The sequence below is a fragment of the Carassius auratus genome, chromosome 11 (genome assembly GCF_003368295.1).
Source record: "Carassius auratus strain Wakin chromosome 11, ASM336829v1, whole genome shotgun sequence".
NCBI lineage: Eukaryota > Metazoa > Chordata > Actinopteri > Cypriniformes > Cyprinidae > Carassius > Carassius auratus.
Window position 1 is genome coordinate 15,280,334 of NC_039253.1, and position 15,531 is coordinate 15,295,864.

The 15,531-nt window shown below is 36.3% G+C and overlaps 2 protein-coding genes across 3 annotated transcripts; both read right to left on the bottom strand.

The window, feature by feature from the left end:
• Nucleotides 1-480: 480 nt before the first annotated feature.
• Nucleotides 481-8,060, bottom strand: mbd1b (methyl-CpG binding domain protein 1b). 2 transcript variants are annotated; one of them, XM_026275640.1, is made up of 18 exons: nt 7,994-8,017; nt 7,558-7,658; nt 7,103-7,473; nt 6,829-6,966; nt 6,012-6,135; nt 5,571-5,929; nt 5,392-5,474; nt 5,243-5,268; nt 4,979-5,149; nt 4,568-4,630; nt 4,425-4,457; nt 4,245-4,325; nt 3,944-4,108; nt 3,308-3,535; nt 3,159-3,233; nt 2,862-2,954; nt 2,023-2,157; nt 481-1,937 (listed from the first exon to the last, which is right to left on the bottom strand). In XM_026275640.1, exons 3-18 carry the CDS (start codon nt 7,441-7,443, stop codon nt 1,470-1,472), a joined length of 2,583 nt encoding a protein of 860 aa, XP_026131425.1. In that variant the 5' UTR covers nt 7,444-7,473; nt 7,558-7,658; nt 7,994-8,017; the 3' UTR covers nt 481-1,469. The 2 variants fall into 2 exon arrangements, with proteins under 2 accessions (XP_026131425.1, XP_026131426.1); XM_026275641.1 differs by lacking the exon at nt 7,558-7,658 and having other exon boundaries at nt 7,994-8,060.
• Nucleotides 8,061-8,727: 667 nt separating this feature from the next.
• Nucleotides 8,728-15,175, bottom strand: LOC113111146 (CXXC-type zinc finger protein 1-like). Its single transcript, XM_026275642.1, has 14 exons — nt 14,939-15,175; nt 14,403-14,518; nt 14,202-14,302; nt 13,988-14,109; nt 13,501-13,656; nt 13,284-13,421; nt 13,017-13,124; nt 11,668-11,846; nt 11,340-11,547; nt 11,121-11,231; nt 10,964-11,013; nt 10,584-10,680; nt 9,071-9,223; nt 8,728-8,990 (listed from the first exon to the last, which is right to left on the bottom strand). The coding sequence occupies exons 1-14, from the start codon at nt 14,939-14,941 to the stop codon at nt 8,844-8,846; spliced, it is 1,689 nt and encodes a 562-aa protein (XP_026131427.1). The 5' UTR covers nt 14,942-15,175; the 3' UTR covers nt 8,728-8,843.
• Nucleotides 15,176-15,531: the final 356 nt, after the last annotated feature.

Genomic DNA, 15,531 nt, shown 5'->3' on the forward strand with positions numbered 1-15,531 from the left:
ATACCGCAGAAGAACATTTACATGTTGATGCTGCAGCAACTGCGTGACATCAGTGATGCTTTTAAAGTCCGGCATTTAAATTAAGTTACTGAATGAGTCCTTATGAAGACAACACACTACAAACAAAAATAAGTTTGGGCTATTTAGCTTCCATTACAAATCATCCATCAAACTAGTGGAAAGAAAACATCTAAATACATATTTAAGCTACTCCACTCAAGTAGCACGTTCACTAAACATAGTTTTTTTCCAACAATTTTTTTACATACGAGTTTGTAGACATATTTACTGCTAAAAAAAACAACAACAACATTGACAATAAAGAGATATCCAGAATCCTCCCTGTAAAAATCTTTAACTATTATATAGCAATAAAATACTTCTGAGGAAGCTTTTACCATAGTATAAAATTTTATGTGCTGTGATTAATTAACTAGTAGTATGGTGATATATATTGCTTTGACCACATAATGGCAGTCATTCAACTGAGAATACGATTTATTAAATAAACAGAAATAAATCAGATTATTTATATGAAAGCACATACAAACATAATTCAAAGTGTTTTGTAACAGAGGAAACAAATTCTGGAAAGCAAAAGATGTGTTTATATATAAAACAATAAAAAAAAAACACATTCTCGCTATATTTTATCTAATTTCTCTGCCACCAATTGCACTATGTACAAAATTGTCTATCCAAAACGAAAGCAGCCTCATCACGTATCATACAGCAATTATTCAATTTTTTTTTACAAACATGGACCTTCCACCTGATCAATGCATTCTGAAAACCCCCCCTGAGAAGTACATAAGCATTAAAACATGTAAAGATATCACTGGTGTGAGGAATTAAAACAAAATGGATTTGAAGCACTATTATAACTTTAGTGCAAGGCCAGATGTACAGTTAAACTGCTCAATGTCTGACTATGTAAAACATTTCCATTCACTGCCTCCATTTATTTGACCGGGATTCAATGAGCATCCTTAGCCAGAGTAGGTACCAAAACCTGTCACATATTCTAGGGTAAAAAAACAAACAAACACACAAATAACATCTACATGTTTAGTGGTCACTCATTTAAAGGATAGTTCACTCAAAAATGAACGTTAAGTCATCATTTAATCACCCTGGTGCTGTCTGATTGCGGTCCACAAAAGAAATAAGGGCATATAACATTAAAACAACACCAGGGTAAGTCAATTATGACATCCTTATTTTTATTTTTGGGGAAACTATCTTGTTAATGTGGGAAGTAATATTAGTCCTTTTTGTGGAATAAAGTAACCAAAAACTGATTCATCAGTCAATGTAATGCTGGCACCATTCTGAAAAAACATAAAAACAATTCTCTAATAATTTTATATTAGAGTCGAAAGATATTCTAGAATAGTTCAAAATTAGAAAATAGATGATGTATTACTTGAAGACCAATTCCCATGTGCTGAATAGTCTCTCTATACTTCTTATAGAGCTTTGCATTTTTCACAGCATTCTGTTTCTGAAAAAACCAGGAAGTCACAGGTAGCCGCCCGTTCGGGAACCACAGGCTCTGACCCAGTCGTGGATTTTTTGTGCCCTGAGCCCTGGCAGACCGAGTACCTTTCTAGGTCCTCGAGAAGGGCAACAATCTCTTTTGTAGTGGTGAGACGAGGCGGGTGGCTGTCGTAGAGTCTGTGGGTGGGCAGGAGCGGCTGTCCCTGGACACTGATGTGGTAGTGGAAGTGGGGCTCAATATGAATAACGGTGTCTGCCATAGTGGAGCGCTTAGAGCACTGCATCAGCTGTAACTGAGGGCCTTCCACCACAACACAGAACCAGAGGACAGGAAGTACCATGCTACGAAGAGATCTCAGCAGAGGCATCAGTTCATGATTGATGTCGATGGCTTGGATTGTGGGGTCATTGTCACCCATGCTGAATTTCTGAGTGATCTGCAAAAGCCAGAAGTACACAATCATTACTATTCCCACAACTTCAATGTCACACACACACCATATGCCTAAAACGGCTTCTTACCGATGGGCAAGACTCGTCCTCCTGTTGCTCCTCTTGACATGGCTCCTGACCTGCTGAACCATGTGATCGATTCCCTTCCCCCAAACTCCCTCCAGGACAGGTTGGTGGAATGGCCATAGGAAGAACCTCTGGTCTCTAAATACATGGGAAGTGGAAATAAATATATAGCATATAGTAAAAATATGTAAATAAATTATATATACAGTTAAAATCATTACTCAAATGTCTTAAATTAACTTTGAAAAATACTGCCTATGATGGCAAAGCTGAATTTTCAACCTGTCTTATGTTACATGATCCTTCAGAAATCATTCAGATTTTTTGCTCAAGTCAGCATTCTTATTATTATTAATGTTAAAAACAGTTGTGCTGCCTTGTAGGTTTGTGAAATTGATAGAAAAATGTTTTGCATCTTTGAACAGAAAGTTCAAAAGAATGCCATTTGTTTTTGCAACATTATAAATGTATTTACAGTCACTTTATATTGCATCTTATATTGTATTAATTTCTTTAAAAAGTTACTTTTTATAGATGTTGCAAATATTTCATTTAAAACATTATCTGGAGGCTATGCATTACTGTTATTTTCAGACGTGCTTTCTCAAGATAATGTGAAAGAAAACAGGATGTGGGAATAATATCAGAAGTGAACAGCTATGTGTACACTGGTTAGACCAAAAATTGATTTGTACAAATACAATCTTGAATGCATTTCACTTTCACCACCCAACCTAAGGAAAGACAGCACCTTAGATAACCTTACTGTTTATTTCCCACTTGCTAATCTTTGTTTGTTTTTATTTGTTTAAGCTGAAAACAGACAAGCATAAGGAGCTTACTGCAGACTGAAGGGCTCTGCTTCTGATGCCAGTGCCTTGAAGCCCATTTTCTTTGATCATCTCCGCCCGCCCTATGTGCAGCTGGGGGCTCATCTTCTCAAGAGATAGGGATGACGGACAGAAATGAGATATGAGCATATTTATATAGGTCTGTTCAAATAATACAAAAATGCAACTCAATTAAAATAATCCTATTTATGTTTAGAGAAAACTGGGAATCATATCATAACTAAGGAATCATTATGACTTGCTTAACATTATATGAGTATTATATTAATTTTCATGGTGAAAACATACCACAAATTTCTGTGGATTGTAGAATGGGATGTTGTTCATCAAATGACTGTTTGCAACATCAGTATAAACATAAGCCTAAATCAACAAGAAGAAAAAGTTAGTGAGAGCAAACAGGAACAAGTGGAAATGCTTTATAGATTCCCGAATACCTTTCTGTTGTAACTGGGATGAAGGAACCTGTTCCGATTCAGCACCTGGCCAACACCTGAGGTATGCACCTTTGGCACATATGATTCAGCCTCGTTATCTGAAACCTCAAAGTCCCACAACTTTTTGGACCTGGGTCTACCACGTCCATATGTGTACCGTGGCCTGCCGTGTGTAACCCAGCCCTGAGAAAAGAGCATCTCCGCTTCATCCATGGGCAGCAAATGCTTCTATTAAACACAAACATTGAGACAAGATTTTCACTGAACAGGATTTAACTATTCTGGTTCCACTGAACTACACTTGGTCACACACAACTAAAATACACATAACAGTACTAGGCTCAGTTTGTTTGTTTTTTAATAGATTATATAAATAGAACAATCTTAGAGTCATTCATTCGCAAGGAGTTAAACTCTCACTAAATAGTCAAAATTCACTCTCAATAAACTTTTAAACGTTATATAATATATTACATTAAAATAAATGTTATTATATGGACCCAAAAAAAAGACAGAGAATAAGATTTAGTGGACAACTAAAGGTTTCAAAATAATGTACCGTAAAACAACATTCTCTTTCATATTAACAAGTAAACGCTAATAATACAATTAAAAAAATATTTTACGGAAGCCCACCATAGCCTCTCTTTGACACTGTCGTAGACGGCATTTCTGTCTTTTCTTATTTCTTCCTCCAAACTTGGGTTTGTCCATGCAAAAATCACAGCTTCCACAGTCTGTACGGCGAACGCAGCCTTTACACTTCCCACAGGAACGGCGGCGTACTTTTGGCACACCCATCTGCAAATCAAGAAAAAAATATATATATTTTTTTTAAAAATACTTTGTGATTCTCTTCAAGCAATGCGCAGGTGTGTGATCAAGGCACTTGGATCATGTTATTGCAGTGTATTTAATTGGCTAGCTAGAACTCTACCTCATCCAGGCCATTGTCACCATCATTACCCCCAAAGAACATAGACAGATCCTCAGAGTCGCTGTACTGCAGATAGGAGCTCTGCTTACAGGAAAACAACATTTAGTTTTAGCTGTTCTATATATTAAAACTACAGGAATCTCTCAGATTACTCTGCAAGATTATTTATAAGACTTTTACCTGCGATTCCTCAAAATCATCTGAGACTGAGGGCTGAAAAATAAAAGAATGGAAGAGACTGAATGTTTAAAACTTTTTCTTTTACAAGCATAATGAAGCACTGTGTGAAAAGAATGGTGTAAATCAAAGCATTTTATTCTCACATGTGAAATATTTGAAGCAGTGCTTAGTGACACGTCCATGTTTGGAAACTGCCACTCTGATGCCTGTGGATTAGATAAAGGTGAGTGAGGATTATATGATCATTAGACACAAAGAGTAACTCTTTTTATTTTTAATAAATTAGCAATTCATCTAGTGAAGACTTTATATTGTCAAAATATTTCTACTTCAAAAAAATGCTGTACTTTTGAACTTTGAATTTTTTTAAGGAATCCTGGAAAAAAAAAATTGCTTCCACAAAAATGTTTTCAACAATTTCCGGAGGAACAAATCAGCATATTAAAATGATTTCTGAAGAACAAGTAACAGCAGGAGTAATGCTGCTGAAAATTCAGCCTTGCCATCATGGGAATAAATTGCTTCTTAAAATATAATAAACTAATTATTATTACCTTTACAGCCCTGTCTCTATTGATGGGGTGCAAACACTTCCGTTTGTGACACTTAATGACTTTACGAGAGTGGATATTGAGTCGGACGCGTAGCCGACCATTTCTGCAATTAACACATTTTCCACAGTCCACTGTATATTGGCAAGCCCGGCATCGGCCACATGGAATCCACTACAAAAAAAATTGTACAATAAATGTTTTTATTTGTAAGCCAAAACATTACATAAAGCCAAAAAACTAAAAAAATGAAAAATGAAAGCATACCTTTTTGTAGGGTTTTCTTCGTCTGACTATTGATAAACCAAAAAAAAAAAAAAAAAAACACAATACTAGTGTTAGCTGAAATACACTATTACCGCTTACTTTCCTGCACTCACGAATTGGAAAATAAATTACTACATTTTGATACATACATACGATAACCTCTAGTCTGCACTCCTGGCACATAGTTTGTCCCTCTTCAAAATCATAGGTTTTATGACATTTTAGACAGACACTGAGTAAAAAACAAAAAGAACAGAGTGAAGAAAGATATTAATACCACTGTTTTTGACAATTAGGCTATAGAGTAAGTAAAAGAAGCTTTGCCTACCTAAAACATTTTTGTGAATTTCCACTGGCACCATTGACTGGCCCATCTGGGGCCCCAGACACTGAAACACCCGAAGGAGGAGGAGTTGGATTTGCAGATTCTTCAGTCAGATCAACAGTAAATTGTGGGGTGGCACTTGGTAAAGCGGTATCTGTTTCAGGACTAGTATAGGTACTGGATTTTGGAGTGGTCACTGTATTGGCACCCTTTTGGATTGAATATGAGCTCAACTTCGGAGCTGTACTGTAGCTGAGACTAGCCGAAGATCCTGGATTGCCGGCTGCACTACCTGGATCTGCTACTTCATTTGGAAAACTGGGTACAGGAAAGTGTGCCTGGGGAGAATCCACTTTCCTTCTCTATGGATACCAGAATGTAGATATTAGTGGGAAATGTGTGAATAAAAGCAAGCTAAGAATGGCATGCTGAACATCTCCTCACCTTTCTTCTTCGAGGCGCTTCATCAAGAAACTGGCCCGTTTTAAAATCAAAATTTGTGAGGTCCACAGATGCACTCATAAACTTCATAAGCTCAACCCTACTTCTCACTTTATGACCTCTTGGACTGAAAGGAAAGAATAATAATAAAATGAATGGGTGAAGCAAAATAGTAATGCCTTATTACATCATTTCCTCACCAATGGATCCTCTGCAGTGGATGGATGCCAAAGTCCCAAACAGCTGATAAAATCATCACAATGATTTGTACAATTATATCGATTAACAACAAGTGAAAAGTTGCATGTTTGTGATAAATAAATCTAGATGTTTTTAACTCCAAACCATTGTTTCTGGCAAAAATATGAGTCCTCTATCCATAATATTGCTTTTTTTCCAGTGAAAAACACATCTCGTTAAAATCAAGAGAGAAAAATGCACAGATTAAGTGTAATTTCCAAACAAAAACTGTCCAAAACAGTTCTAAAGAAATAGGTTTTCAATATTTTGATGCAAGAGGATGAAGTGTTATTACAGACTCACATTTTGGCCACAAGCAACGGTTTAACATTAAAATGGCTTAGAAACATGCGTTTGCTTTTAACTTCACACAGAAGACATTCATCGATAAACTAGAATTGCAGGGATCTCTTGTGGAATGTTGTGATGTTTTAATAAGCTGTTTGGACTCACATTCTGACGGCACCCATTCACTGCAAAGGATCTCTCATTGAGCAAGGGATTCTACATCTTGAATGTTATGAGGGGTAGTAAATTTTAGTTTCTAACTATTCTTTTAATCGAGTCATTCTTACAATACCTCATGTAGTATGTATCACTGCGTCCTTCACTGGTGCCTGACCGACGAAAAACCTGTTTGCGTTTCCATCCTTTCCCTAATGATGGCCAATCTTCCCATTCTTCATCTACCTCGCATTGTGCTCTCCTCCTCGGTCTCCTAGAAGAAAAAGCAAAACATGCATCTGTTTTAGTTTAAAAATAAATGCATATGAGGAAAATGTATTATTTTTCAGTAACTTATGACTTGAAGTTTGACGTGAGATGTTTAATTAGAATCCAGGTTATGTACATACCCAACACCTCTGCCACCTCTCTCTCCAGCGTTTTTCCTAACACTAACCACACTGCCGCTCCATTCGCTCCCCACAAGGCTCTCTATTTCTCCATCAACGCTCTGGGAATCGACATCGTCGCAGTCTTCTTCGAGTGGCTCCAACCAGTCACAAGGTGGTTTGTCATCATCTTTGGAAGACTCACCCTCCTTCTCCGTTACAGCTCCCTCTTTGTTTTCATCTGTGACATGATTCTGGATGTCTGTGCTTTCCGCGGGCTCTTTGCTTTCCTCCGTATTTGCATCTTTGACTTCGGTTGTTGGTTCCACAAGAGACGCAGCCACTACTTCCTCTGTTTCCATGTTTGTAGAGCTTCCCTGTTCTTATTACAGCTGGCATAAGGAAATACACATTAGTGGGGCTACACTCAGATACAGTGTTTTAAGCAGCAAACAAAACTTATTTAGTTCTTCTACCTTCCAGCAATGTAAATCATCTACTCTTTGTCCATCTGAAGCTCCTTCGTTTTAATAACGTTGAAGTATCTGAATAATCTCTTTGCAATATGTTATGACACCTGCAGTTGAGTCCAACAGTCAGCTGACCGCCTATTGTTGCTCTTCGTATAAATAACAAACGCTTTATCGATTAAACCACGACTTTTAATGCAGAAAATGCTGTCTAGGTAGTCAGCAAATTAGGGTTTGAGACACAGCCTTACGTTAGACGTATTAGCGCCAATACTTAGCGTGGTAGCTAAAGTATTAGCAAACGCGAAATGATAGTAAATAAAACATTATTATTTAGATTTACCAGGACTGGTTGCTGTTTTTAACGGTCATGTTAAACTAATCAGAAATACGAACCAGCCATTTTTAAAAGCCTACCTGTAAACCCTTCAACAATACTCACATTTATATATTTTAAATACTGAAACAGGAGAGGAACCGGAAGTGGCTGTAAACCGGAAACACGTGACTCGAGCATTTTGAATAAATAAAGTTCCCTGCTCACGTATTTAAAAAGCTAAATTGTTGTTGCGCCGATTGATGTACCGTTGACGTCTTTGTACGTTCTAAGCATAGGGTTCTAAGAGATTTAACAAAATAGCAAGATATTTTTTTTAAACTTCTGATTTACAAATTACTTTATCACCGTAAACAGGAGTGAAAAGTTGAAAAAGTAACATGAATATTTTGCTTTTCATAAATTGTATTTAATTTTGATTAAATAGAATTTATGAAAAACAAAATATTCATGTTACTTTTTCAACTCATTCATCAATAAATTTTTCAGACTACATCCCAATGTATATGATATACTGAAAAACTGCTATAAATCCCTAGACGTGATAATAAAAAGGCCTTATATAAAAATGTATGTTAACTACAGAGTAGGCTGAAATACTAATAATCATTCAACTTAAAAAATATATATTTATATTGTGTAGTTTTATGAGATTAATGGTTATTTTGTCTCTGTTCTGGAAGCTTGTTTTACCCAAACAATAGTAAGCATACTTGCTCATATGTCAATATAGAACAGATAAAAATAACTAAAAAATAAAGCAAGAAATATGAGGGTTACAAAAAGTACAATTCCATAATTAACCAAGCACAAGGAAAATGAATCAATGCAGACAGAAGGAGACACATGAAGAAGGTTTAATATGAATGACATCATCCAAATAGTGACAAATATACAATATGAAAAGTATACAAATATAAAAAAATATTTTTTTTTGCGGAGATTGTTGGCACGGCTATCTGTCTTTGTTGCTGCGGAGGTCAGTGGTCAGAGGGTCATGCTGGATGGTCTGGTGGAGCATCAGGGCCAATAGTCCTGCTCTGTTGGTCATGGCCGTCCTCACATTGCGTTCTTGTTCAAAAAGCTCATCCAGCTTGTACCACTGTTTGGATGGGGAAATATGAGTTATATGAAACCAAATTAAGACTACGATGAAAATAAGTTTTGAAGAACATCACTGACCACTCTGACACGCTCCAGGTCCACTTCCGCACGTCTGAGCTTCTCCCAGCTGTAATGCTTGTTGCACTTGCGTTTCGAGACCCTGCAATACTCTCCAGTCGGCTCAAACACATTACGCACTAGTGGACATCCACACACCTCATCTGCTGAGACCTGAGCAGAGAAAAACAGAAAAGTGATTTACTGAACACAAATCCTGTTATGAAGAGATGTCTGAAGATGTGGTTAATTTTGTTCAGGGGGTTTTGGAGACCCCCAGCACTGTATATTTGGTATCTTTTTGAAAACAATAAGCTAAAAAATAGCATTGCCAGCTGCTGGCCTAGCACGAATACTACAGCGTCTTTAGTATTTTGCAGAACCGTGTGAACAGGGGTTGTTTAGACAATGTTGTTGCCTGTACGTGAAACAAATTGCAAAGAAAAATCCATTGTCAGTACAATCACTGTTGTGTAAACATACCCTTAGACCAGTGGTTTTCTAGGGCTGTGCGATTAAAAGAAAACGTCCTAAAATCACGATTTGAGCGTGCGCGATTTCTAAATCGCTTTATAGCACAGTTTTCCGTGGCCCTGACCTCCCGTAGTATGCTATCTGATCCAATCAGAATGCATTGCGCCTAGCGCGAGAACAGAGATTTGGTATATATGCCTAACTCCAGGTTCACACACTGTCTGTGATGCGCCTTTTTTCTGAGCCAATGTTGACGGATCAGATCATTCTCACTGCGATAAAAGGCTAGAAATAAAAATGTGCGAAAATAATTCATGTCTAACACATGAGCATAGAGTGAATTTGTTAGTGAACAGGATGCAGTTTAAGTGAGAGGAGACACGTTTTAAGTGTGCACACTCTCCTCGCAAAGCAGCGTGTTTCTGAGCAAGCACGACCGGTTTTGTGACAGAGCAAAGGAAATCTGCTGCGAACAGAGAGATTCGCACTCGTGCATTATTTTAAAGTGCTTTCGCGTTATATTTATGCGCTCTCACTGCTGAGCACATACACATACTGTATACACACTGCAAACACCTGAGGCACCGCTACAATTAATGAGCTCTATGAACAATGCATGGCAAAAAAGAAAAAAAAGTCCCTGTATACAGGATTTTTTTTTTTTTTTGCCACAAGTCTATAATTTTTTTTACATCTTCACTATAGTGATAATTTTGACTTATGTCTGTTCTAGAGATGTTACAACTTTTTGATAAAGCTCTGATTGGTTTTCTTTTGGAAATGTTTAAAATTAATCCTGAATGCATTTATGACTGTAAAAGCACAATTGCAAAATTGATCAAAAAAATCGCGATAGTTTTTTTTTTTTTTTTTTTTGACCATGTTTATTCAATAAATACAGTTTAAAATCTAGCTTCTGAGTACTAAGTTATTAACCCAACAATAGCGGGGTCAGTTAATTTTTTTGAAGTGGGCCACGCAAACATATGTGTTTGGTTGTGTGGGCCGCGAGTTGAAAAAGTTTGGGAACCACTGCCTTAGACCATCACTAAACTCTCACCTTTGGATCTCTGGAATGTTCTGGACATAAAACTTGGAGTCGCTTGCAGTATGTTTTACTCTGAGGGTTATAAACATCACAGAAGAGTCTTGTGGCCCTAGTAGAAGAAAAAAAAAAAAATATATTTTTTTTTGTATTATTATTTTTTTTTTAAACAAATTTTATTGCAAATAAAATTAATGTCATCATTTGTAAGTCACTTTGGACAAAAGTGTCTGCTAAATGACTACATGTCAATGTAAATATACATAAACTTTGGTAAAACTGCCCACAAACAGAGAAATTATAAGAAAAAAAAACCAAGTGAATGAAGGATATACAGACACATTCAATCAAAACTGCTGTATTATATAATAATAATTCAATTATAGCCCTCTTACCCTTCGATTCTGGTTGGGAAAATGGAACCAAAAGAGGTCTGGCTTTCATACTGTTAAAATAATAAATCAAGTGTCAGTGTAATCTAAAGCAATTCTGTTTTAAGGAATGCCACATCAGACCAAAAATTCACTCTTCAATACAACTAAATATAATCACCTTGGCATAACATCTCTCCATATGCCTCAGCGCCACCTTGGGGTTAATAGGGTGACTGCAGGAAACACAGAAGATCTGAAGGTCTGTATCTTCACTGTCCGTTTCATTCACCTGCAAGACAGGACATTAGCTTGCTTACACCAATAAACATCTCTAAACATCTAATTACTCTACAAAATTCAATGATATTAGAATAAGAAAGTACTGCTGGAAACTTACATCCTCATCCTGTTGGACCACCTGCTGCTTGGCTTTGGCAATGATGCCCTCGAGCTCATGGAAACGGCGCTCCATCTCGGCAAGGCGCATCCGTGCAGCCTGCTGCTCCCTGCGGATGCGCTCCAGCTGTTTTTTGCCCTGTTCCTCGGCGATGCAGGGGCTCTGCTGCCACTGCTGGATGCGTTGTGGGAGGATCTCATAGATGCGGCTGCACAAATCAGCAGACCAAGAAATGAACACAATCTTTTCCAAACACAATCAACTGGTATTGGTATAACATTGCATGACTGTTCCATGCTGGTTGGCTGCACTTGATGAAATAACCTACTTGGTGGCCAGCTTCATGCCACAGTCCTCAGAGCAGTATTTTGAGTTTGGACGTGCTGGCTCGATACAGTTCGGCCCCAGACACTGCTGCGTGTTTCCTCCATGTCTGCCGTCTCCCCTCTCGCTGTGTCTCGAACGATCACGGTGCTTCTGTTTCTGCTTGTGTCGACGGGACTCTTTCTGTGAAAGAGGAGCACAATTACGAGATGAGCAAACAATTCCTGAAGAATGTTGGGAACCAAACAGTTTATAGACTGTCCTCACTGACTGCCATAGTATTTTATTGCATACTATAGAACTCAGTGGGGACCAAAAACTGTTTGGTTAACAACATTCTTCAAACTATTTTCTTATATGTTCAACAGAAGAAATAAACTCATACAGGTTTAAAATAAGTTTAGGGTGCATAAATGATCATTTTCATTACATTTACATTTATTCATTTAGCAGACACTTTTATCCAAAGCGACTTACAAATGAAGACAGTGGAAGCAATCAAAAACAACAAAAAGAGCAATGAAATATCAACAAGTCAACAAGTCTATAACAGTTAGCTTAACAAAGTACATGAGCATGGGCTTTAGATAATATAATAAATAAAAAGAAAATGGATAGAATAAAAAAGAATAGAGTAAGCTAGTGTTACAGGTCATTACATACATACATACATACATATATATACATATATATATATATATATACATATATATATATATATATATATATATATATATATATACACACACACACACACACAATTTCAAAATAAATGAAAAGGAAATAGAATACAAAAAGATTAGAAAGGTAGTTAGTATTTTTTTAAGAATAGAATTAGAATAGTGAGTGTTAAAGTTACTATCTGAACTCTCTCTTCAACCCACATGTTATGCTCTGGTCATTTTGACTTCATGAAAATGCTACATAATATAACTCCAATGGACTAAAGTTGCTCATAAATTTCTATTTAAGCTATCATATTACCAAACATTGGTTTTAATGTCTTTATCAACTTGTCTTCTTTTTATTAGCACAGGTTTTATATTTTTCTTTTTGGAACTGGTTGATTGTAGGCCTCTATGAACATTAATCTTTTTTAAGTTTTTGAGTGAACATTTCCAAAATTATCCACAATGAACATTTTTCTCATTAAAACGGAAGTGTGTAAGAGCAGATCAAGGAGACCAACAATAAATCAGTTCCACTGAATCTAAGATTTGATGATGATGATGCAGCAACATGCTGAGAGATTTACAAGCAATTTTTTTATTTACAATTAAATATGTTTTTTTTTATTTGGTTAAGGATTGTCAACACAACAAAAGGTTTCAGGAACGGTTTTCCTCATTGTACCTTTTTGTCAATTTTTTTGTCTCTCCTCTTGACGTGCTTGACTTTTATAGCTTTCTTCCGTGGGACAGGGCTGTAAAGTGGGCCGTCTTCATCATCACTGCCCCATGACTTAAAAAAAAAAAAGAGGGTTGAGGTTTATCTATAAGTGCTAGACCAACAGCATAATCCCGATCAAGCATTTCTCACAAAAATACTCAGGTTAAAATACATATTATAACCTGACAAGTTCAAAGTTATTGTGGTTGAGCTACAGCAATTAGTGTTTACCGTATTTCTGTCCTTGTAATGCCCATATGGCTCCATATCATTGTCATCATAATCATCTGAGTATCTTCTTTTCCTGTGCATTATATTGTCCTTCCTTTCACACAGAGAAAACTCCTCGTCTCGAACACGCAGCATTTTCTGCAAAAACATTGCGAGAGAAAATTAACTACAAAACAAAAAACAAAACAATAAACCACCTAAAAATAAAGAAACTTACCCGTGCACGGACAACACACTGCCTTAGACGACATTTCTGACGAATCTTGTTTGGGCCGCCAAATTTCTTCATGTCTTTACAGAAATCGCAATGACCACAGTCCTCCGTCCTAGTGCAGGGTTCACATTCACCACACATACGGGCAGAGCGCTTCACCTGGAATGCAGTTCATAGACCGTATATATATTACAGTTCATAGACCGTAATATATATATATATATATATATATAAATAAAAACTTTATTAAACTTAAACTTATTACATTTATTTATTTAAAATGCTATTTTTATTTTATTCATTATTTCGTTTTAAAATAAATCAAATTATTTAAATTTATAATAAATCTTAATAATCAAGTGAGATTAAATATGATTTTTGAAGTATTTAATTCAGTGCATATTTCCAAAAAGAATTTTGGTCAATTTACCCACCCATAATGCAACAGAGAAAGTGACATCATAAAAAGGCAAACTTGAGAAACACTAACTTTGGATCCTCGACGCTCGGTCTTGTATTCTGGAGTGCTGGACCGTTTTTCAACTCTCTCTGGCTCGACTTCTCTATCACGTTTTTTTTTCCGATAGCGGATTGAAAGAGATGGATCCAGTTCTATGAGATGAAGAATATAACACATGTTCTAACACAACATACGTTCAAGTGCATGTTTAAATATTCTGAGGTGAAAGTCTTCAGTCACTGACTCTGACACTGTTGGCAGTACCACTCCCTGATCGCTTTGGCCATCTTCTCCGTCACATTTATGCAGTGACCGTGGAACCACTCATTGCAGTTGTCACAACCACTATGGGAAAAGGATTTGATGAAAAATTAAGCACTCTGTTTGGAAACATACACTGTTATGTAATACTTTGTGAGAACATGGTTGGAGAGATCTGTCTTACATCATGAAGCAGTTTATGTCTGGTTTTCTGCAGATGCAGTAGAGAGGAGCATTCTCTGTATCTAGTACAGCGCTGTCCACAGCTGGAGGCTGCTCTATATCAGACATCTCGCTGTCCTATGACGACAGAGACAATACAAAGTGTTTACAAATACTTGAGCTATAACAAGCTACACTTAATGGAAATATCAACAGATTCAAAGACGATGGCACCCCACACTGGAAATTAGAAACATTGAATAATAACACAAATAAAGATGAGGTAATCATTTTACACCAAGAATACTTATTTACATGTTCTGACCACAGTTCAAAATCAGTAAGTCACAATACATATTAGCATGATAGCACACTTGACAACAAAACGATTACGTTAACTATTAACCTATTAATATTTACTCCTTAATATTTACAATATAGATGGTTCAATAATGCGTTGTTTAATTCACAACCATTGTTTTTAGATTTATTTATTTGTTTTATTTTGACTGCTCAAGGTGCAGCTAAAATGCTATCAAATCATAATAGCAGACTTACCATAGCTGCTCCCCGCCTTCTGGAAGACCCGATCAAACAGAGCAAATGAGGACTGATTAAGATAATACCTCAGTGCATAAACACGTCTCTATCCTGTGTGTTCCGACCTCGACAACAGTACAATTCCTAACACAATACTACGAAATGAACCGGTATAATAAACCGTATAGTTGGTACATGGATCAGTGGCTAACAGCGTCGTCTCGGGTCTGTTTGGGCTGGTTTGAGCAGAGAGATGCTTGTCATAATAAAAGTCATCAACAGGGAAAAAATTCTGTTCCTTTCGTTCACAGACGAATCAGATTATATGCTACAGTATAAATACCTAATAATCAATGTGTTTTCTGTTAAAGTTTCATTATAAATAACAGCAATAAAACAATCTTAATAAGGATACACATTGTTATTACTATTAGTAGTAATTATATGATTATCATTATTTTAAATAATTGTATATGTATGTATGCAGGCTATATATATATATATATATATATATATATATATATATATATATATATATATATATATATATATATATATATATATATATGAGAAAGGATTTTGAAAACATGGACTGTGACCATGAGGATGGT